The 23,504-nt window shown below is 37.8% G+C and overlaps 2 protein-coding genes across 3 annotated transcripts in view; one reads left to right on the top strand and one right to left on the bottom strand.

Annotated features, from left to right (window-relative positions):
- The window catches only part of LRP8 (LDL receptor related protein 8), a 178,359-nt gene extending 168,059 nt beyond the window's left edge, over positions 1-10,300 (top strand). For both annotated transcript variants that reach the window (XM_064516218.1, XM_064516217.1), the window contains 6 exons: positions 1,014-1,155; positions 2,249-2,401; positions 3,073-3,309; positions 5,412-5,480; positions 5,722-5,894; positions 6,947-10,300. In XM_064516218.1, coding sequence (XP_064372288.1) covers positions 1,014-1,155; positions 2,249-2,401; positions 3,073-3,309; positions 5,412-5,480; positions 5,722-5,894; positions 6,947-6,985 — 813 coding nt within the window. In that variant the 3' untranslated portion in view covers positions 6,986-10,300. The remainder of the gene's footprint in view (positions 1-1,013; positions 1,156-2,248; positions 2,402-3,072; positions 3,310-5,411; positions 5,481-5,721; positions 5,895-6,946) is intronic.
- A 5,562-nt stretch (positions 10,301-15,862) lies between these two features.
- LOC112986008 (nardilysin-like) overlaps positions 15,863-23,504 on the bottom strand; it is a 37,727-nt gene continuing 30,085 nt past the window's right edge. The window contains exons 23-31 of the mRNA XM_026105033.2: positions 23,053-23,084; positions 22,615-22,753; positions 22,038-22,085; positions 21,493-21,545; positions 19,729-19,812; positions 18,570-18,660; positions 17,987-18,103; positions 17,327-17,416; positions 15,863-16,676 (exon numbers count right to left, since the gene is read on the bottom strand). Coding sequence (XP_025960818.2) covers positions 16,479-16,676; positions 17,327-17,416; positions 17,987-18,103; positions 18,570-18,660; positions 19,729-19,812; positions 21,493-21,545; positions 22,038-22,085; positions 22,615-22,753; positions 23,053-23,084 — 852 coding nt within the window. The 3' untranslated portion in view covers positions 15,863-16,478. The remainder of the gene's footprint in view (positions 16,677-17,326; positions 17,417-17,986; positions 18,104-18,569; positions 18,661-19,728; positions 19,813-21,492; positions 21,546-22,037; positions 22,086-22,614; positions 22,754-23,052; positions 23,085-23,504) is intronic.

Below are 23,504 nucleotides of genomic sequence, written 5' to 3'. Positions count from 1 at the left end.
TAGCAGAGAAAGCTGTCTGGTTAGCTTACTGTCAAGGTATGGGTCAAAGCCTCCCTTCCTTTCTCTTTATTTCACTTAACTAGGTTGGCTTTTGACTCAGCAAAACCTCTTCCTTAAAATCCTGACTCCTCCCCCACAATGCATTTGATATATAGGCAGCTGATTTGGGGCACAGATTTGCACAAGACACTGCCACTTTTTACTTTTATCTTGCATCAGTAGTGTTTGCAAGGACCCCTTGTGTTATTTATCTTCCTTGTCAGAATGGCCAGCTAGAATAACAGACAATCCTTTTGCATAAGCTCTTGATAACGTGCCCTTGTGCTCCAGCAATGTGGCTTTCCCTACCGAAAGCAGTTGGTTTCTCAGCTGGCAGCAGCATACATAGCTAAATCCTGACTGAGCAACTAAACCCTCTTTGATCAAACTGCAGTTCCTGTATACCTCCTTGACCATTTTTTTGTGTCTCCAATCATAGGACTCCCCACAAAAGATATTAATACAAAAGAGAGATAAATACCAGTCTTCCAGGTGAGCTCTCAGTGCTGGCCTCATCATAGATACCTGTTTAATCCACGTCATGTCTTTGCAAAGGAGAAAACAATCAGCAAAGATAACCAAAGTTTCTAGCAAACCCCTTTGGTTCTGTTCATGATCCACCCTGTTTAAAAAAAAGTGTTCAGAAGCAGAATGGATGTAACTTTTCCACATTTAAGCAAATTTCTGCTTCCTCTTCTCAGTCCCATAACTACTCAGAATTACTGAGCAATTCTACAATCACTGTAGGATTGCTGCACTTCTAAACATTAGAAATGACTGTTCCAAAAAAGAAAAAAAAAGAAAAAGAAAAGGAAAAAAAGGAAAAAGGAAAGCTCCAGACAGAAGCAGCATGAACCAATAGGTGTCCCTAGGCAGGAACAGCACTGCATTGACTTCCTGAACACTGGAGTTTAATCCAACTTGAACCGGATTTGAGCACAGTCAGATCAGAAATCCTATGCATTTCATTGCAGGACAGAGTGTTTTGGACTGACCTGGAGAATGAAGCAATCTTCAGCGCAAATAGGCTGAATGGCTTGGACATCTCCATTTTAGCAGAAAATCTCAATAATCCTCATGATATTGTGGTATTTCATGAATTAAAGCAGCCCAAAGGTAAGGCATGTCCTTGGGGTCTCATGTCCCTAAATCACAGTTATTTGAGCTAGTAAATGAAGTGCCTCCTGATGGTTCTTGATGAGAGAGAAAGCACAGGTAATAATGTGAAATCAATGCCTAATGTTTGAAGTTCCTGCATAATTAATTCAGCATTAGCATTTATTGAAAAGTATCCAATTTGTTAATAGCCGTTTAATTAGCATCTTTGATAACAGGGAGTTACTCTCATCTCTCTGATGCTTGCCATTCATTATATATTTTGGCTGTACTGCAATCTGGAAGTATAATTACAGCAAGGTAAGCATATGTGTAATGGCATTCACCTCCTAGCTTCAGCAGCAATAGCAGTGAAGATGAAGTGGCACATACTTCAGCATAGCCTAGCAACCTGGGAAAGTTACCTGCCTCCCTCTGGGATTCTACGGCCAGCCCTGAAGCCCTGGCCGTCACATTTTCATGGCATTTGTTATCTGAACTTTTTAAAATAAAGACTGTATACATCAGGCAACACATACTGTAGTTATACCTCCTGATGCAGCAGAGAGAATCTTGCGAGATTGCCTTAAAAAAATGCCTAAAAGCAATAGATATCTTGGGGCAGAAATTGGCTCCCTATGTGAAATTCAGCATGAGAAAAGCTCGATGAAAAAAAAATGGCTTGTCTCTAGCTGCTGTTAATTGTGCAGGAACGTATAGCTGGATGAAGGATGCTCTCCTGGTTGAGCAGCATCAGCAAACAGTCTGTGAATGTTCTAAATTATTATTAATGGTCATCAACAAGTCATTCAAATACCATCTTTACTGTGTTATATTTGGACCATTTAGCTTGTAAATGAGTACATTTGATCAAAAAGGCAAATGGAGCCCCACAAGGCCATTTAAACTTTTATCTGCTAATCTCTCTTTACAGTTTTTAAAGTAGGTCTGTTAGGTTTCATTGTACTCCAAACTGTAAAGATGATTAAGCAGACAGATTAATTGAGGTAGGGAGTGGAAGAAAGGCTTCTTAAAGAAGCTGATGTTTCTTTGCCAAAAAACAACAAATAAATAATTAGAAAAATAACTTGTCTTTTCTTCTATCCTTGAACAGCTCCGGATTCCTGTGAGCTCAGCCCCCAGCCAAATGGAGGCTGTGAGTATTTGTGTCTGCCTGCACCTCAAATCTCTCCTCATTCTCCCAAGTATACATGTGCCTGTCCTGACAACATGTGGCTGGGTCCTGACATGAAAAAATGCTACAAAGGTAAATATAACCACTCAGTGTTGCACCATTCAAACAAAACCATATTTACAGCATCAGTGAAAATATTTCCTGATGGTGGAACACAAATGTTAGCTTTTGTAAGCTAGCCACATATTTCCTGGCTTCTGAACACAGCATTGTGATCCTCTTTATTGAAAACTTAAGTATTCTGGAAAGCCTAACCAGAAAAAGATATAGCATGAAGAGGGAAAAAGAGATTAGGCCCAGCACTAAAAATATGAATGTTTAGTAAATCATCAAAATTTGCCACATTAGTGCTGTATAGATACTGGATCTTTAGAGGCCACAATCACTGCTGATAATACCTTGAACAGACTAGTGTTTACAGTGTAATTTTCCCTAACATGCAAATAGATCTCAGATGCAAATTTAGTACCTGCTTTAAAATAGGAAGGTTTTGAACTTTCTTAACTACCTTCCATTCACAGTCCTTTATAGCTATTAATAAACTAAGCCTGAGTTCAGGAAATAATTTCGGTAGATATAGGTAGAGAACTATAGGTAGTCTGACTACCTGGCAAATAGAATTGGAATTCGGTTTGTGTTTCTGACCACTAAACATCACAATCCTCTCCAGATTTATATTACCATTTGTGCTTTGCTTTGTGTACTTACTTTTACCAGATTTCATGGCTGTCTTTGCTTTTCAGATCTTCCAGCTACTTCAACTACTCTACTGGTTTCTACAACCACCGCATCTGGTACTGCCACCACTTCTACCACGGCTATTGCAACTGTAATTGGCAGGGCCAGCAACACCACTGAAGTCGCCCCCAAAACTGTATCAGAAGCTGCTATTACTATCCCAAGTTTTCATTTACCTCCAACCACATCCATCCTAATAGACACTGAGATGACCACTGGAAACAGCAATTTATCACAGCACTGTAAGAGAATCAGGTTCCTCTTTTCCTTCTCTAGATTTACATTATCACAAAAATCTATGCACTGATGAGAGATCTGACCTAACAACTGAGCTGTAGACAGGTTAGATGTATGGATATCCTGTCATATAGAGGGAAAAATCAGATATTCTTTTGCAGGCGCCTCTGTTGTAATGGCTGATGTGACTTCAGTTGCTGTTGATGTTGAGGAACTCCTGTCAGGCTCTTATCCCACACATGAAAAGCTGACTGTATTGATGAGGCCCTGGGAATTTGTACTAACCTTCCCCTATGCCTGATATCACCAGTTCAGTCTGGCTTTAGTGCTGGTTTTAGCACTGTATACCCTAATATGGAAGATTCTACAGCTGCTTCACCTATTTTAATGATTTGTTTAACTAAATATCATTCTGATTCAGTGCCAGTCCTGGATGAAAGATGCCTCCTGTTCAGCTTTAGCCCTGCTGGATATTTGGTGTTCCTGCAGCCCAAGTGAAGCTGCATCTGCTTTACTTGGTTGTGCTCTGCAAGTTAATGTGGTGTGATCCATGACATATGTTTGATGAAGTTTTGCACTATGAATCTATCACAAAAGTATCTCAACAGAAAGCACTAATAGGCTCTTCTAATGTTCACCCTAAATAATGAGTAAGTAATGAAATAGCAACCTACCATCTCAGTGCTAATAGGTAATCCTTCTGCTGTCAAAGCAAAGCAGAAAAGCTGAACTGCTTTTCCAAAACCAATTCTAGTCCAGAGAGAAGAGTTTCTTCTTCAAGACTGTCAGTCAGGACCTCAAACAGATCTAGATTGCTCTAAATACAATAATAGAGTAAAACATTAGTTTTTACTAACATTTCACTGAGCAGAGTAGGCAGTGTCCATCGCATCTAGAAAGCAAAAATAAACCATCTATAATCTCATTTTTGAGCAGGGTGCCTATTTGTAGTAATAGGGATGTGGTGCATTCTGTAGTGCATGTGGGAAAGCATATTTTGGTTTCTAAACTTTATTCTCAGAAGTTTTCTTTGTGCAAATTTCCTTTCAAATGCAATAATTAACTTTTTAATAAGTCATGGAAGCTAGATGCTATAGTTGTCCATGTTTGAAATAGTCTGACTTGTTATTAGGTAAATAATTATATAGTAGACCTGCCTGCCACAGGGAATTTTTTAAAAGGATAAATTACCTTTTAACTTCCATGAATTGGTGTCTTGTAAGACAAACTACAGTTAGTTCTCCTTCTCTGAATTCCTGATATTTTAGCACAAACGAGTAGTGTCTGTGCTGATTTCCTATCATAAGAGCACAGAACAAACACCTTGAAGTATACAACTTTAAACATAAATAGGGTTTTTTTTTTAATTATTATTATTAATAGTGGTTTTCTCTGCTAAATACAATACCAAATTGAGTTTTGTGGTTGTTCTTGCAGGCTGAGGCAGATTGCAGCAACCAGTGATGTATGTGTTGACTAACTCCTTAGCTGTAAATAAAAAAAAATTTAGCAAAAAGCTGTGCAGACAGCTTTGAACTATGTTCTTCTCCTGCCAGCTCAATATATCATTGGTTGTGTCAGTACTAGAAAGTGTTCTACTGTGGACTTCAGAGCACTATCTATAGTCCCCCAGTACATGCATGGAAATACCAAGTTTTTTTAAAACTTATCTATCTCCTATTTTGTGCTTGAAAATTGTAGGCACAAATACAGTCATTTATTCATTTATGGCTAGAGCTTCTCTAGCTGATAATACTGTAATGAGTACCTCCCTTAACTGACCACAATCTCCCAGTGTCTAGTTTGTAATCCTGCTAGTGTAATAGCACTTTATGGCCAGTCTGTAACTGAAGCTTCCACAAGGTGAAGCTTTGGCTGGTTTTGCTTCCTAGGCAGAGACAGCTCAGTTTATCCTAGACTTGTGTGTACTTTGCTTTTTATCCTTCTTCCCGATTATTATTTTATTACAAAACTTCCTGTAAACTTTCTGATTATGAAAACTTCCTGGTGGGCAGAACAACGTAGTTACTAACATTAAACATTGTTTACCCACGGTTATAAACATAGCAAATGATTTCTATGATCAGAACTACTTCTGTAATTGCAGATGCAAATAACGGTCAAGGCTTTGATTCAACTGTGACAGCAGCTGTTATTGGAATTGTCATTCCTGTTGGTAAGCTGATTTGATTTAAACTTTGAAGGAGAATTATACTGAAATGTTACTGTAAATATACTTGTCTGATTTTCTAGGTTGGGGGGTGGGGAAGAGTACAGAAACTGCTGAAATGGGGCACAGTAGTTTGGCTTTGAGAAAATTGTACAAGCACAGACATCTGCAGGGGAATATACACTCACATTTCTGCCTGCCCCTGCCATAGCTGGCTAATAGCATTTTCTCTCTCCCCTTTCCTCAGTGGTCATTGGCTTGCTGTGCATGGGGGGATACCTCATCTGGAGAAACTGGAAACGGAAGAACACTAAAAGCATGAACTTTGATAATCCAGTGTATAGGAAGACAACAGAAGAGGAAGATGAAGATGAAATCCATATTGGGCGGACTGCCCAAATTGGACACGTCTATCCAGCAGTAAGTACCTGAGGAAACAGCTGAAGGAGAAGAATAATTTTGTTGAGCGTTAAGATAGATAATTATTTCCAGCTGATTACATTGTTGGTTATTTGCAATATAATTACAAAAAAATGACACTTTAACAATCTTTGAGTAGGTAGAAGCCAAAACTTGTATGCAGCTCACATTGTTGTCTTAGAATATAGTGGTCTATATTGTATGGTATCATGTGTAAATGAAGAATAATTGTCCTAATCAATATACTTAATAAGCTAGCAAGTGTAAAGCTAGCTATCTTAAGAGCTCAATATGTGACAGCTAGTTTCTTATCCTCTACTGGATTCCATGTTACTGTGCTTAGACTGCTACCAAGTTCCTAGACTATTTTAAGGATAACTTGGGTTTCTCTACAATCCAGGGAGAAATGATTTTTCCATTCTAATATAACAGTGGAAGTAAAAGGCAGATTCCCCCACAGGGAGGAGTGAATGAGCTTCTGTAAGGAGTTAAGTTGACAAGATGAAGCATTATAAAAAGTATACACTCATTTTGATAGCAAGTCCTGTGTATGCACCAGAGCCTGCCACAAGAAAGAGAACCTGTTTTACACAGTGGCCTGTCTCTAGGTAGCCCTGGTGAGATGAAGCATTTGGCAGTAGTAACTGCTGTGTATTTTTAGAAGAGAACACATAGATCCACGAGTGAATGAAGGCAATAGAGTTTATATAGGAGGGCAAGCACTTTAGCTAATGTCCTATATTATGTGAAAACCCTACTATAAAGATAATCCTGGAGAAGGTGTCATCCCCCTACAAGAAACTATCTGTGTAACATACAAGTGAAATAAGTGTTACTGAAGAGGTGTTGGAAAGTTTGAGTTAGTTACCCTATTTGGGGGGGGAAAAAAATCAGTGAATAAAATGGACTTCTGTCACCATTACACTAGGGACAGTAATGAGTTTTTTTTTTTTAAACAGAAAATACATTTAGCAACAGTATCATAATTTCTAATGCATCAAAATTCACAAGTTATAAAATTTATCCTCAAATGTGTTTTTCTTCCTCCACAGCGTGTGGCATTAAGCCTAGAAGATGATGGGTTGCCATGAGGATGAAGTTGCTGCTCCGCACAGAATGCACTGAACAAATTTGCTTTGGATCATAGAACCCGCTTTTTCTTTTTAATCATTATTTATGTTGCTGAAGGGTAACCACAAAGTTATAATGAACTGCAAACATCCAAAGGATGTGAGAGTTTTGTATGTATAATCTTTTATACACATTTTAACTTGTTGCACTACCCATTTGTGATAGTGAATAAGCAACTGCTGAGCTACTAACTCAATGTACATAACCAGCCAGGCTGAAGGTTCAGTAGCTATTGCTTTATTTTAAGACTATATTTATAGATACTTTGTAAATATGTTGAATATGCTTTGTGGCTATCCATCAACATAAGTAAAAGAGATTCTGTACAGGCAGTTTAGAAATATTTATTAACAAAATCTGGATTATAATATCTGTTCTGTAAATATAGTAGAGGGGTGAGAGTATTTATTTTTTGTATGTTTGGCTTGCTGTGCATAGATTATCTGTGTATATATCTATCTAGTCTAGATAGATATATAGGCATATAAATATATACATATATATAAATATATACATATATTTTAAGACTACTAGCCTAAGTTTATGGAAATTAGGGATAACTGAATTTCTACAGGATGTTTGAAAAGTTTGCTTTGAAATCTAAAGACACTAAGTAAGAAACAGCTGTACTGTGGGATAGCTGGTGAATGAAGCACTCCCATAACAAACAGAATTCTGGTTTTCAAAGCTGTCTTCTAGGGGTTGCTTTTACATTTTCCAGTCTTCCACATTCCTCTGCAATGCTTTTAGTTGAAGAGCTATTGCTTACAGCATTTCAGTGAGGAGAAACTCCTACAGGGCCCATTTTTTTGTTTTGTTGCTTTTTACAGCTTGGCACAAATTTGGTTTAGGGTATTTTGTTTGCTTGTTTTTTAGATGTAAATCTAAATGCTTTTCCCCAGGAAGAATCTCACACCTCTCTTAAATTAGCTTGGAGTTAGCAGAAACAAAGATTTAGTCATATACTTTCATACACCCAAAGTGAGCATTCTCATATGGCTCATCAGGGGGGAAAAAAGAAAAAAAAAAAGAAAAAAAAAAAAAAGCAAAAGCAGCACAGTGACAAAAGGCGATTCCTTTCCTGCTGGCCCTTTCCCCCCTATTCTTACTGAAGAGTCCAAATTTAGGAGATGCTATTGGGTGTGTCAGTTCACCATACAGGAATTCATTGAAGCTCAGCAAGTATCTTCCAAATGAATGCACATGGAGAAACTTGCCTCGTAGCAGATCTGACATACAACAGAGCACTAGGCAAGGAGGTTAAAGGACCAATTCATAGCCTTATCCATACCCTTTGAATTCCAAGAATCAGCTATCTGAAAAAAGCCACAGGAAGAACAAAGGTGAACACACGTGATACGTGCATGATAAATGCCTTTTCCCTATTGTTCCCAAACTGTTTCTCTCTCTCCTGCCAGTCCTCAGTAACACAATGTTATTAAACCAATCTCTCCCAAGGCAACAAAGGTATCCAGACTATGCATTATTTCTCCAGATAGATATAATTAGAGTGAACAAAACATAATGAAGATCAAAATAGTTTACATAATCCTGTCTGTTTCTGCAGCAGCAGGGAGTCAGGGAATTCTTACATGTACTCATTTATTGGCAGAGCTTGTTATGGTCTCCTTCTGTTAAGAAATGTAATGTTTGTGCTATTTTTGTGATTCAGAGATACTGATTTAGGAGGGAGATGTACAGAATGACATCTCTCTTGCCATACAAGTTTTCCTTTTCTACACAGCTACTGCCTGGTTCCTTTCAGTCCTGCAGAGAGCATTCAAGGACTGTCCACTGGGACAGAGGATGATAGTTAAGCTTTGTGTTCAGGTTTAGCAAGCTCCCTGTTCTTCACTATTAAAACCTTTGCATGAGCAGGTGCAATTCCTCCTCCTCAAAGGCCACCTTCATGCTCTCCTACGTTTTTTTCATCCAGCTCGTCCCAAAAGTGAGGCCATCTCCAAGTTAGTGTTTTTTCACCTAGTCCATCCAGTAGAGGCTCACTGATTTCTAACACTGCTTTCTGTCATTCTCTGTGTCCTAGCCAGCTGCTGTGAGCGCAGAGTGACTATTGGGCTGGGCAAGTTTCTGCTGCACATTGTGGAAAACCCCCTGTTCTTCCTTATTCCATTCTATGAGATAAAATTACCAGGCACCTCTACTATTGTACTGAAGATGCCAGTTCTGTGGTATTGGGCATATGCGTGTCAAAGATCCCAATCCAAAAATCACTGATAAAGGAAATATACTTTGATTTTAGTGGTCCCTGAATCCAATCTTAAGTCTGTGGGAAGTAAATACACTTACCACTACATGAAGGATTAGCAACTCCTTCTTGTGGACTCCTAGAACTGTACAAAAAGCTAGCGAAAGCTTCCTGACATTCTTACATCAGTCCAAGCTTTCATATTCAAGTAAATACAAGCAATTCAGCCTGGACATTATCTTTTTTAAAGGAAAAATTCACACTGTAATGTGAGATGAAAGTTGAGTCTTGACTAAGAAAAGGAACACAGTGTCTAAAGAGCTATACAGTATGCATTATGGCAATAATACTTACCCTCTAAATATTCACTCCATGGCCTATAAAGGCAATTGATAAATAATCAAGCATCCTTTCATTCAAATTTTAGATTTTAAGGCAGTGAAAAAATGACTGAGATACCAATTATTGTTTTAAGGTATGAAGCTCTGTTTCTACAAATCCATGCACTGTGTGCATGAAGAAAAAGACTGAGAAAAGGCTGTATGTGATAACACTGTAACTAACAGAAGAATGTAAATATATTTGAAAGTTCTACAGTTTTGATACTTTTTTAAAGACACACATGCACACACATACACCCCCTGTAAAAATCATGTATAAAAGGTTGCAGTTTTTTTCAAACCATTGTAAATGAATTCACTGTGCAGTGTTGATTTCAAACTTTACAGATTTATAACTACTGAAAAGTCAAACACCAAATTTGTTTTTTTAAGAAATTAATTATTTTAAATAATGGTTCAGATTGTTAGGATGATATTTAACATTGTAATCATTTCTGATCTCTGTCTTGTCATATTGAAGTTCTGTTAGAGTACGTTCTTGCTTGGTGCCTTTTGTGTTTCAGTTTTTATGTTATGGATAAAAGGACCAGGGAGGGGCGGGGGAGGGATCTGCTCTATGATGTAACATTTGCTGTACTTACATAAATAAGGATTACTGAAAACCAAATGAATACATTTGTAAAACAGTGCACTGTTTCTACAGAAAGATTAAATTTTTTTTATCTGGGCCTACTGAACTAATTAATTTATAGTACTTAAATGCTGTCCTAGAGCAAGTACTATATCATATTTTGGGTTTCCTTAGCTCTTAATTGTCCAAAGCCAAAGCAGGACTTGGGAGTGTTACTGCGTAAGTACTTTTGCTACTCTACTTTTTCAATCTGTATTCAGCATCTGCAACTTCACAATGGCAACACAAATACTTCATATTCTGTGTGCAAATGAACAGACCAATTTGTTCTGAATCATCTTCCTCTACCACTTCGGTTTTGATCATCTTCAAATCACATGGGCAATAGTGCCTGGTTCATTATATTTACCTGTGCTAAACAATTCTAGCTGTGATGTGACTAAAAGGAATAAGCAAGTAAAATCGCCAGCAGTATAATTACATTGGTCCTTACCCACTGTGAGAACATTTTTGTCTGAAAATGACATGGCACATACTACAAAATGGTGTCATTTTTAACCCTAACTATGACATACTGTAGTATTTGTGCACTAGTTGCAAGCTACTCAATTTCTTTTAAACAGCTTTTGGTAAACCACATTTACTGATGCTAAAAAACATATGTTTCAACCGAATATGCACCCTTTTGTCACCCACAAAAAGAAGAGGTGCACTGCTATTCTTGGATCACAACAGGCAATCTTAACTTTTCTTACATACTAACAATCTAGCTCTTCTATGGAAATTAAGCCAAAAAGTGATCTAATTTACTAGACAGTACAATGGTAGCTTAAGTCGGAGACAGGAGCAATGTAATCTTAAGCAAGTCAAGTAGTAAGTGTGGTTAGCTAACTCCCTCTTCCCTGTCTCTTGTAAAAATAAAATCATAGATTAGAAACAAGAATATTAGGAACAGAGGAGGGATAACTGGAGGCATTTCCTGAAATGGACAGGAGGGGTGGATCTTATATGAACTTCTCCCCATTGTGTACTGCATTTCCCAGAGCAGCGAAAAGCTTGAGCACAGCCAAATATTTACAAGACCTACTTTTAGTTACTGCTGTATGTCCGCTTTGGTCTGTCTTTGTGGGAAGTCTACTGCATAACTTAAATTCAGTCATTAGCCAGTACAATAAACTGGCCTTAAACACTAATATCCATTGATTATGGGCCTCTTGAAAACCAAGAACACCAAAATGTGTCTCAAAAGCACATTCTTTTTCCTACCCCAAGAATTTTGCAGAATATACTCAAAGCAGCATGATGAATTGGAGCACTGAGGACAACAGACTATACAACCTTTAAATGGTTTGTGCTGTTATAATGCCTTTCAAAGTAGTGTATTTATTAAAAGTAACTTTCAGTCATTTTTTTCCTCCCCAAAGGAACACAGGCAAGTAGTGAAGACCTTTCAGACAAAAATAGTTATTACAAAACTAATAAGGATTTATGTGCTGCTAGTGGTTTGGTTTTTCTGTTTAACTGAAAATAAGTTTGTCTTATTTTAAAATATTTCTCCATTTTAGTTAAATATCACAGTAAAGTAATATTGTGGCAAACAAACACTGACTGGCGGGATAGGGGGCTGGGGAGTGGCAGAGACTCAGAAAAGAATTCCAAACCTATATAAGCCTTTGAGATATATCTGCTATAACAGCAGGTATTTTTTCAGGTTTCTTTTTTCAACCTTATAGTGTATAAGCAATAGAATTATATATCAACTTTAAAAAAAAAAAAAAAAACCCACTTTTTTGACACAGAGTAACGGCACTTTATGCGATAATGAAGGTAGTCAGCACAGTATTACTATAGATTAAGATGCAATACAACTATACTTACGCATCTCAATCTCTCTGGTATTTATATAAGGTGTGTAAATTGTTTACATTAGATTTCTGCCATTTGTGCTCATTTCCTCACACTGAGTTTGCTCTCTGTCAAATCAGGCCTTTACTTTAACTTTTGAAATACCTTTAAATCTGGCTTCCTATTTTACATCCTTCCCTTTGAGAAGGTGGCTACAACCATGGATTATTTCAGGGGGGTTTTTTTTGTTTTGTTTTTTTTTTTTAAACTGCAAGTTGACTCACTCCAAGATTCTTCTCAACAATGCTACATCTCATAAAGGCTCCAGAAAGGAAAAAAGGTGGAGGGAAGCAGAAGCAATACTACTAAATAATCCAGTAAGGCCGATAATTCACATATAAATTTACACTGTTGGTGCACACATAACACGGTTGTGACACCAGCTACCTTTTCTCTTTATAGTCGTGTGTGTGTGTGTGTGTGTGTGTGTGTGTGTGTACACGCGCAAAAATACATAAACAGCATACTCTTTCATGGCTGGTATATTACAGTGGAGCATACCCAGCACTAATTTAGTTGTCTCTTAATTGGACAGTCTCAGCCTTAGAGCAATTCAGAGGCGAAAACATGTCAACAGAGAAAGTGAATTTATATGTAGAATGCATAACTTCAACTCTTAAGTAGATGCACTTTTTAGGTTCATCATAATCCATTTGCACATTACCATACTGGGCAGCCTGTGGCCACCTCAACACACCACACATGCAGATGCACGCACGCACGTGCACGCACACACACACACACACACACACACACACACACACACACACTTACTTTGCAAGTCCTGCTGGCTTCTATTCAAAAAAAAGCTATAACAGTATGGAGTGCACTAACCTTGGATGCCCTGGGAACAGCATACTGGTTGATGAGGGCATAGATAATGTCCCAGGTGACAGCTTAACACAGTTGCTTTCAGTAGTGCTCGAGTTTGTTGTGGATTATCCTGATGACAAAATTGGGGCTCCAGCTTTGCAGCTGTGTCTTCCTGAGGTAACTTGCAAATGGTCATTTCCATGGTTCTATCAGCTAGCCAGTCTAATACGTTTTGGGTTCTCTTTTTCTTTCTGAAAGCACAGGGCCTGTTAACAGAAAAAGATAATCCTTTTGCCATCAAGACTTACAGAAAGACTACAAGGCATTTTGGGCAGGAGGGAGCAGGGAAAACAAGCACATTGCTGACTGGTTAAGGTGTAACATTCAATCAAGTTTGTGAAGAAAAAGGGAATCACCCCAAATATACTGAAAAGAAGCTGCTGGTAGAGGTGATCACTACCAGAGAAGCATTGCAATATACAGGGTGCCAAGTTTCTAAAGATGGCCTTAAGAGGGTCCTTCACACCAGATTTGAGCCTTACCATGGAACTTGGGTCACTTACCAAGGAACTTTTTGGTCAACTTGAGAAAAGCACCAGCCATTCCTGCTGCAGACTGGTAAGCTGTCTACGAGGGGACCTAGCTGAGGAAAATGCAACAGTCAACACAGTAAGCCAATATTAATCAGACTCAAGCTGTGGAGATGCACCTGGTCCACACTGCAGGAGAAATGGACCTCAGAGCATTCCCTGCTGCTGAGAATCGTCTGCAGGCTAGTAGCAAGCATGTCCTAGCAAAGACTGCCATCACATAATGAAGTGAAATATGGTAAATCTGGGGTGAACCAGAGCTCTCAAATTCTGTGCCAGCTTGTCCAGGGCTAGAGGAAGGACTGTCTGAGCTCTTGCACATAAAGAAAGAATAAGCCCTAATTTGCTATAGTGGGCAAGGAGCTGGAGGGTAGGTATACACTGATCTTCCCAGTCACAGGACAAAAATATGCAGACCTGTGTCTTTAAGTAAATATTTTCAAGCCCCTGTAACAGAAAATGGGGTTTGACGTTCTTCAGTGTAGGAGTGACAGAGAACTACCTAGGAAATAGTTTACCAGGCTTGTTGCTCCTTGGTCAGTAGAAGATGAACAGACCACTGAGCTACAGCATTTCATTTTACTTGTAGAGCTATGGACACAGGCTCCCCAGTCAACATGTGAGTTGCACTGAACCAGGCATTACACAGCTAAACATGAACTTGTGGCTCTGATTTCACAGTAGCAGCCACAGTCAAACATGGTCCTCAGTTAGCTTCAGGACTACAACAGATTACCTCATTACCTCACGACAACTTCCCCAGAAGTGAGGCCACATACTGCAGCGTGATGAACTTAGATTTTAAGACAGTTGGTGGTAGCATCCCCCAGAAAAACAAAACAAAAACAAAACACACACCTTAAGCAATAGTTAAGGCTATGTTCTTTAGATCTTACAGCCTAGTACAGCTAACTGGTAACTGCAACTGATCTCTAACTATGCTTCACAAAAATGAATGAGCATGAAAATGATTTAAAAAATAAAATAAACGTTTTTCAAATATTTGCAGCACTCATTCACATTCAGATTTCACTGTGTACATCAGGGTTTCCTCACCATGAAGGAAACCACTGCAATCTTTTCAATCGTGACAAGGCAGCCATTGTAATACATGAGCTAGAAGTTATGATAATGTAAGAAGCAAATCTCTCTGATATTTTGACAGACCCTAACCTAGTTAAATGGATGGATTATACAGGATTACAGCAAATAGAAGGCTGACTTGGTATTTTCCTTGTCTGCACTTTAGTTCATTTCTGTAGCCCTAGTCTAAAGGCTGCAAATTTAGGTGGAAGAGCAGAGGTTACAGTTGCAGTGCTTGGCCAAGTACAACTGAGGCCAAATAACAAAGATATTTTTAAAACCCTGAATTGGGTCATTTATCTGCTGAGTCTGCCAGTCAAGAAATTAATTAGTTCCAACTGTAGCAATTTACTTTTATGCATATATTCACTCACTGGGACTAAGCTGAAAGCATGTACATTCATTTAATGTAAGCCATTACACCTACAGAATAACGGAAAGTCTTATGACCAAACATTTAAGAAAAATCCCTGTATCTAGGTAGTTTGCTAATAAGGCACAGACATAAATAAGATCTAAACAAAGAGAACACCTCGCAATAATGCTTAGAAGATAAGCAATACTTGGAAAGTAATGTATAGAGATGAGTTTTGATGACAGCAATTTTTTTTACAAAGGCTAAGTCAAGCTTTAGACTTCCAGAAATAATGAAAAATTGACAGAATATATTGGAAATTTACATTCAATTATCTTTTATAGCTTCTTATGCATTAGCAAGGTCTGAAATTTGTACACATCTGAAAGCCTGACCCTCATGAACTGACTTCATATTACTTTGATACTAAAGGCATCAAGGGTAATAAAAGTGGTGAGAAAGTTAATAATAAAATTTTTTTCAAACACATCAGAGGCTGAAAGCCTGATAAAGAGTAGGTGAGGTTAACAGAATCTATAATGATGTTCCTGTATAGGAAACTGATGGTGAACGTATTTTTTAATTTTGCATGAAACTTTGATCTTTCCATCTCATAAAAGGCCTAACACAACTAGAAAAGATAATGAGAAAGGCAACAAGGATGATCTAGAGACTTTTTACATTTTTCAAGGCTTCAGCTCAGAAAAAGATAACTGAGAGGCTATACAGTACATACACTTAATGTGCAAAGAAAGCACTAGACAATAATTTTCTGCCATTTCTCATAATACAATAACTTGGAGGCATGCAATAACATTTATTGAGGTAGCAGGTTCAAAATACATAAAATAAAATACTTCTCACAGCATGCATAAGCAAACTGTGGAACCCACTGCAACAATATCTTGTGAGGGTTAACTGTATAAATTAATTTTTAGTCAGTAACTCAAATTCAAAAAGTACGGGTCTGTCTGTGCTTATGAAACCCAGTGTTTCAGATGTACCTTCTGGCTTACGAAGCATCTAAACTAAAAAGCTGAGAGCTAGGCACACAGCAGGCAAGGATTACTCCATACATTCACTGTTCTTGAACTCTTTCCTAAGCATTACTAGCTCTCAGAAATGAGATGGGGTGGATGGAAGTTAGTCCGATCTAGTATGACAGTTCTGATGATCAGATGAATAATTTCTCATATTTGCTTTTTTTTCTTAATCATTCTGTCTTATTTTGCTACAGAACACACAGAAACTGTGTTAAAAATACTTTACAATAACTGACGTTAATTAGACATATTGTCTATATGAACAAACAGTTCATGCATCTCAAAGGCAGTTCTGGTTCCATGTGGAGCCATACCGGACAACTACACACCTTTCATTCCTCTGTTCCTTAATATTTACAACAATGAAGAATGAACTTGCCCAAATTCACTGACAGTACAAAATCCATTACTGAATCTAAATGATTTGGAATGTTCTCAAATTGCAAATTACTCAAACAAGACTTCACCGCACAGAAGAGCTAAAACTCATTTTAATATCTTATGGTAAGGGAGAAGGTTCAGGGTTAACGTGAAATCGCTGATGTGCCTGATGAAAGCAGTATTTTTCATGTAAGAAGAAGGAGGTAAGAAAGTTAGCTGAGGGAGTTCACCAAGCAATGAACGCTGAACATCTAAAACAGTTGCAAACTCTGAGTCCTGTTCTTGCTCGCCATATCCAACAACCTGGAAATTCAAAGGCCAGAAAAACAATAAGAAGTGGTAGTAAAAAATCCAAACTAAGCTTTAAACATGTTTTATAAGTCAGTTTAGCAAAGTATTATGAGTCGAATTCATTAGGACTCAGAATTCTAAATTAGTAGTCTAGGCTCCCTTTCTAGTCAACGGACAGTATTTTCAGGTAGTGCTTCATCTTCCCTGTCTGAAAATGGAAGCAGTCGCCTCTGGATGAGTCTCCCTCCACTCATGACAGAAGCAGCTTAACTACATACCTAACATCTAGATGGCTCAAGCTGATGAGATTATTCCCACTCTTGAAAACTACAGGGATGAAAACTATTACAGAATTTCATACATTTTCTGCAACATTTGGAGTTCTTAAGTTATGGTTTTAAGTAGCAGTGGGAGTTCAGAGGCTGACATCCAGTGAAAGTGATATTTTTAATTGCAGCATTCAACTGTTACATTTTAGAATTTTGAAATTTTGAATTTTTTTTCATAGGAGTCCACTTTAAAAATGCTTAAGTCACAGGACATGGGTAAGAAGAAAAGATGAGGTCTTGGAATTTAATTAAGAAAGTCACATTATTCATTCATGTTAGGAAAGATGTAAAGGAAAAATATTCTAACATAGTACTGACTACAGATTTACTTACATGTATACTGAGTATCTTCCTATAATTCCTTCTGAGAGTTTGGAACCATTCAATCAGGTCTGCTTTGGTAAACGATTTTAATGCTTCAACCTAAAACCACAAAAGCACATTTTATGAGTTCCCAAATACTGCACCGGTATTTTAAAAGCAATCTGATTGCTAACATTAAGGACCACTTCAAATATCTTTACAAGCCTTATGTTTTCAAATTTATGAACTCCAGCACCAAATATGAGCCTAATAGCTAAATGGCAAGCTCCAACAGCAGCAGCCTCTGATAGAGCTACTAGCCAGTGCTTAGCAAGTGGAACTAAATTGAATTTCCTCAAATTCTGTGAAATAGACCTGGATTATAGCCACTATTCACTTTGTAAAGTGCTGGACAATGCTTTCAAAACCTGAAAGACTCACTCAAAAGATTAGTTTAGATGCTTATTTTTTATAACGTGATCATTTTGGTTTGTTTCAGCCATTTGTTGAAATAATATTATGCTTTCTATTCAAAAAGCATATTTGTTCGGATAACATAACTTCCTATTGGCTTCAATGGGGCCATTATCTCCAATTTTAATGGATCAGAATTTCATCCTGTATTTTAAATCTAAATGGCTAGTAAGATATAAGAATGCGACTGAGTTAATTTCAAATTAAATTTCCTACCTCACAGGCAAGCCTGTCAAAAAGATACTGCTGACTCATCACTTCATTCCAATTTCTATCCACTTCTTCACCAAGAAAAGAATCTTCACATTCTTTAATATTGATCAGAGCACTGACCTGTAAAAATATACTTTAATTAATACTCTTACAGGAAAGCCAAGAACCCTAGACAAGAAGTATGATTAGAGTTCAATTAACTTAGGATGCTGGTCAACTGTATTAAAATCAATTAATAGTAATGTTTACTGCAATGAATGCTATCTGTAGCTAGGGCAACTGTCTTAAGTTCTGATTCACTGACATCTATTGAACGCCCCGAGCCCCGTACTGCCTTGCACTGTAGGAAAGACAGCATTAAAATCTGTAAAAGAAAAATCTAAGTATCCTCTGCTCAGTTATGAAGCTAGTCTCAAAAAATGTTCTTCTGTTCTCCAGCTAAAAATCACAAAACAGAAGTAGGAACAGAAACACTATCACTTTTCTTTCTTTCTCTCCAAGCAGGCTGCCTGCTTCGTTTTTCAATAAATCAAAAAGGAACACCATCATTCCTTGGAGGTGTTCTAGGTTGTTTCTTTCCAATTACCTGAGCATGGAATGCTTCTTCAGTTAAAAGCTTCATTTTTTCCTCAAAGTGCAAAAGAAATTCTTCTATTTTCTTGTCAACAAATTCAGAACTGAAACATGACAAAAAGAAGAAAAGAAGAAAGGAAGCTAAGGACAATGCATTTACCTTTCAGATTCGAAACTCTCCTATATCAAACATGGGGTCCTCTGCATTCTTTCAGTTAGCAGAGGGAAAATCCTGACAGTTCTAAGCCTCTTTCAGGCAACACCTGACCAAAAATCTTTATCTCTAGATTGCAATTAAGTATTGCACTACCACTTCTATGCCTGTGCCTGGCTTTGCTATTCCTCTCAATTGTCTTCTGTGGTTCTTCTGGAGCATCCTTCTCCAATAAACACATAATTTCTTGTTTAAAGGAAATACCCAGTAAAGCCACTTTGCCCACACAGCATTTTTAATCGTATCACTGTGAGCGGAATGAGAAAGATACTGAAGTTGGCATGTTTAACTTCTGCTCTTCCTTTAAGACAGTTACATGAAACTGCAAACCCCATCTATGAAACAGCAGCAGTCTTCAAACCAAACGGAAGTATCAGCACCCAAAAAGACACATGCAAAGTCATTCAGGCACTAACTGTGCTAAAAAAAAAAAAACAGTTGAGGGGGGAATCAATAGTTTAATCATTTCAAAATAGATGTTTTGGGAAGTTGTGTTGTTCACACAGACCTGTTCTTTATCGTCAGTATTAGATTCTTAACAATCAAAGAGGAAAAAAATTTTAAGGGTAATGGACTTCCAAAAAAAAAAGCTCCTGTTTACAAAAAGGAATAAAATGGAAAGACGCTAACAATCTGTGTAATATTAACATTACAAAACATAGCAGAGTATATGCAGCAGAGATTTTAAAATAACTGTGTAAAGCTATTTTCACTTCTAAGACTGATAGATAAACACAAGTTTCCCAGAGCTGTATCATAAATAGCTGTAGTTGTAAATACAAGCATTATAAGAACAAGGAATCTTAAATAGTTGAGCTAATCGATTAAATATATTCTGAGAAATCCTGTAACAAATATCCAGTCTAGGTATATGCAGGTCTACACATGCCAGCTGAACCTCAGAGTCCCCAGCTGGAAACACTAGAAGCCAAACCATTCTTAAATTAATAAGACTTACTTATTTTTGGTTGCTTGTGTTGTTACAGTAATGGAAAATCCAATGATCCCAGAATTATTTCTGCAGGCAGGGTACACATGGTAACTTAAATGAGAGGGGGAGGGGAAATCCATGAGCACAAAACACTTTATATCCATAATCCGTAGCAATCAAATAAGAATAGTACCGACACTTGGACCTGAAGTTTCAGTAAGGATGCCATTATCAAAGATTCCTGAGGAGCTAACTTAAATACGAATTTAAATACTAAGAGGCATCACCTTTTCTAAGTCCAGTTAATCTCTTTTGCAGCTTTGTTAAACATTTTATACACAGACCTAGATAATGATTTTCTCAGAATTCCTGTAAATTTAATGTAAGAAATTATAAAATGGACCACAAATGGTTCAAAAGCTGGGCTCTCACCAACCCAGCTGAAACTTTGTTTTAGGCACCTGCAGTCAACAAATACCATAGTGGAAGCCATGGCATATTCCTTGCTGGTTAAAATGGACAGTCTGATTGGTGTTCTTATATTCTTATCTCTGATTTAGAGACTAAGAATACTGAAAGATATCTAACCTCTCAGTGAGAGCTAAGCTAGTTTGTTATTTGTGGAATACCCAGCTGACACTTCCCATCCCACAGGTTACAGTAAGAAAAGCATGAAGTCTCTTTGAAAGCACCTAACATTTCCTTCTACAGGTCTGATGGTCACAGGGGCAAACACAGAAGTGCACATCATGCATAAGAGATCATTGAGGCTTTCAGCTTCTTGAGGAATGACACCTAAAGAACCCAGGAGATTTGCAGGTGTGGAGGAAGAAGCATGGGCAGAAAACAGCTTGATGTTTCTCCTGAAGAAATGCAACCTTTTTCTGCTGTGTCTACCTTTCAGAACTTATTCTGATAATGTCTGTATCTGACCAACTCTCAAACATTAGAGATGCCTCAGCAGACAGTCATTTATGAGCACTGGTCATTTTTGCAGGAAAGGCCAAATCTCAAACACTTTAGCCATTTTGAGGTCAACTGAATATGAGCTCCACCCCAAAGTGGTGAGGCATGAGGCCTATAAACAAGAGATCCAATCTAAATTTTCTTTTTTTTTGTGGGGGAGGGAGGGCGAGAGAGGGGTCTTTTAAAGTTTTTTTTAAGAACTATCAGTGTGGACTCTGATCAAGATTAACTACCTTGTCTCTTGCAGACTAAGAGACAAAAACATAGGGCTTTGTCTCACAGTCCCAAAAGACAACTGAGGTTGTTCCTTTGCCTTAGCTACCACTGTCTACGCAGGATATAGCAACAAATGAACACTGATATCTTAAGCGTCACAGCTTATATGGACCATCCACAATATACAGATCTCTTTCTTCAGGCATGTTATGAGTTTATAGAAGTTTTGCTAATGTAACTGCAATATACAGGGTACCAAAGCAACTAAATTAGAAAAGGAAGAGTATTCAAAATATGAATACTGGCCTAGATTCAGACTGTACATAATGCAAATAAACACAGATAGGAAACCACCCTAGGCTCCAGTTATGTGCAACTAAAGGTAGGAAATGGACCCATCTGTAGACCTAGATTAATTTATTGAGCTGCTGTGACAGAAATATCCTGTGATGATGCTGTGTTTGTTTGTACTGTATTACTCTGTACTTTCAGCTATGCTATTCCAGGAATTACACACAGTAACAGTTTCTCATAGCAACAAGGTATACGGGACTAATTGCTGATGAAAAACCAGATGAAAGGAGCTATGCTTCCCAAAAACAAGCTTACCCAAGTGTTTCTTTGGTTCGCAGGAAATTGAAACAAGGCTCCTCCATATGTGTCTGAAATACAGCCTGAATTTAGTCAAAATGTACTCCTGCGTACAACTGTAGATATTTTACCATACCCACACTGCTTCATACCCAATAGACAAGCATGGTCAAATCAAGGAAGAAGAGACTAAAACCACTAAATTCAAACAAATCCTCCTGTCCTCACTGTCCTAGGAAGAAATTAACACAGGGAAAAATCTGTGTCCTGCAACAGGATAAGACAGGAGGTTAACCTTCACAAGCATTTATATTTTATAATGAAAGTTTTTATTTATTTGTTCTTAAGTGAAACAGTGCATTATTTGAAGTACCAGGATAGTCCGAAGTATTTAAACTAGGAAAGTGGTAATAGGATATAACAAATATACATGTCTTCAGAGTTATGGCCATCTTAGTATTAACCATTATTTTTCCAAGCACCAGACATTGCATGGAATATAAATGCAGCCTATACAAGTCCCAGTAAGCATTCAAGATTTGTTAGGAAAGGTCAGAACTTACCACAAGCAACTCCATAAGAACACATTCTCTTAAGCTCCTTGCCCCGGCCTAAAACAAACAAACAAATCCAGCCTGGATGGTCTTCAGGATTAACAGCTCAGTAAGTTATTATGAAAAACCAAAAGCCAATAACTTCTGGTTTTCCATCGTGCCTCCAAAGCAGAAAGCAAACAATTTCATTTCGAATCCACTGCATGAGTAGAAAAACTATCTTGAATTAATGGCAGGAAAAATTGATGGCAAGAAAGATAAGAAAGGTGACAATACGAAGACTGGAGTGGATAACATATGGAAAAGTAGAAGATACATATTCAAAATAATCATATACAAAATAATATAGGCTGTAATTTCATCAAGGATTTTAGCAGGTCTCAAAAAAGTAGCTCTTGTGCACTGGGAGTGTGCTTACAGAATCACTATAATTGAATTCACTGTCCTTGCATAGTGATCACACAGGCTGGTTCTGCTTTTTGACGGCTCTGTGTTGATAGCTCTTTAAATTGTTACTGCACAGCAAACTACGAATATAAATGATTATGTGCAAATTACAATTATGTGCAAATCTCTAGTACATTACCTGATAATAAACTGTTACTTCAGAGTTGGCATCATTCCTGTTAAGAGTTTTCACCTTACAGAGCAGGTGCGCATTTGGCAAATCCACCACTCGGAACTGAACAGGGCAGGAATGGGCCAGAGGGGCAACCTGGAGCTTTCTGAAGGGAGCAAAACCAGCAAAGTGTCAAACATGCACTCACATCTTAGGCAAAATGCACAGAGCAAGGCTTCACAATCCAGATGCTGTCAATTCAACATCATTCCCCTCCCCTTAAAATTACTTCCTATTTAATGAACAGAAAGAAATAGAAGCTTTCTATATTATCGTGATATATACTTAAAAGTCTTTAAGGAATTTCAGTTATGTCTTCAGTATTCTTCCCACCTTAGCCAACTCCTCTCCTCCAGAAGAGGAATAACTGAAGGGGAATTACACAGGAATCAAACAGATACTCACTCTACAACATAACTCAGGAAATCCTTTGCTTCCTAGGAGAGAAAGTATAAACTTAGTTTAACTTTGGAAAGGGAATTATTTGTCCCAATGTATTCTGCAACATTCAGAAAGGGACAGATTGCCTGGCTCTGCCATGCTATTCCAGTACCCTTGTATCCAGTGATTTGCCAAGTTCCAAGTCTCTCAAAGGTGACAAGAGGGTCTGCTCTATTCTATATTGCAGAAGGAAAAAGGTCACCAATATAATTTCTTTCTTGGGAGCCTCTCTCATGAACAACACGTGAGCAAGAAAAGAACCCCTGAAAGATTCCGTGTAATACACTTCAAGCAAATAGCACACCAGATACAAGAAACTTAGAGTAGCAGCCTGTCTTGCATCTGATGATGAAATGCTTGGAAAGAAACTCCAGCTCCAGTTGAGGGAAAAGTGACAAATAAGAGAATAACAGAAC

This window comes from Dromaius novaehollandiae, chromosome 8 (genome assembly GCF_036370855.1).
Source record: "Dromaius novaehollandiae isolate bDroNov1 chromosome 8, bDroNov1.hap1, whole genome shotgun sequence".
NCBI classification, from domain to species: Eukaryota; Metazoa; Chordata; class Aves; order Casuariiformes; family Dromaiidae; genus Dromaius; species Dromaius novaehollandiae.
Note: the sequence above shows the minus strand (reverse complement) of the source record. Positions and strands in the feature narration are given on the sequence as shown.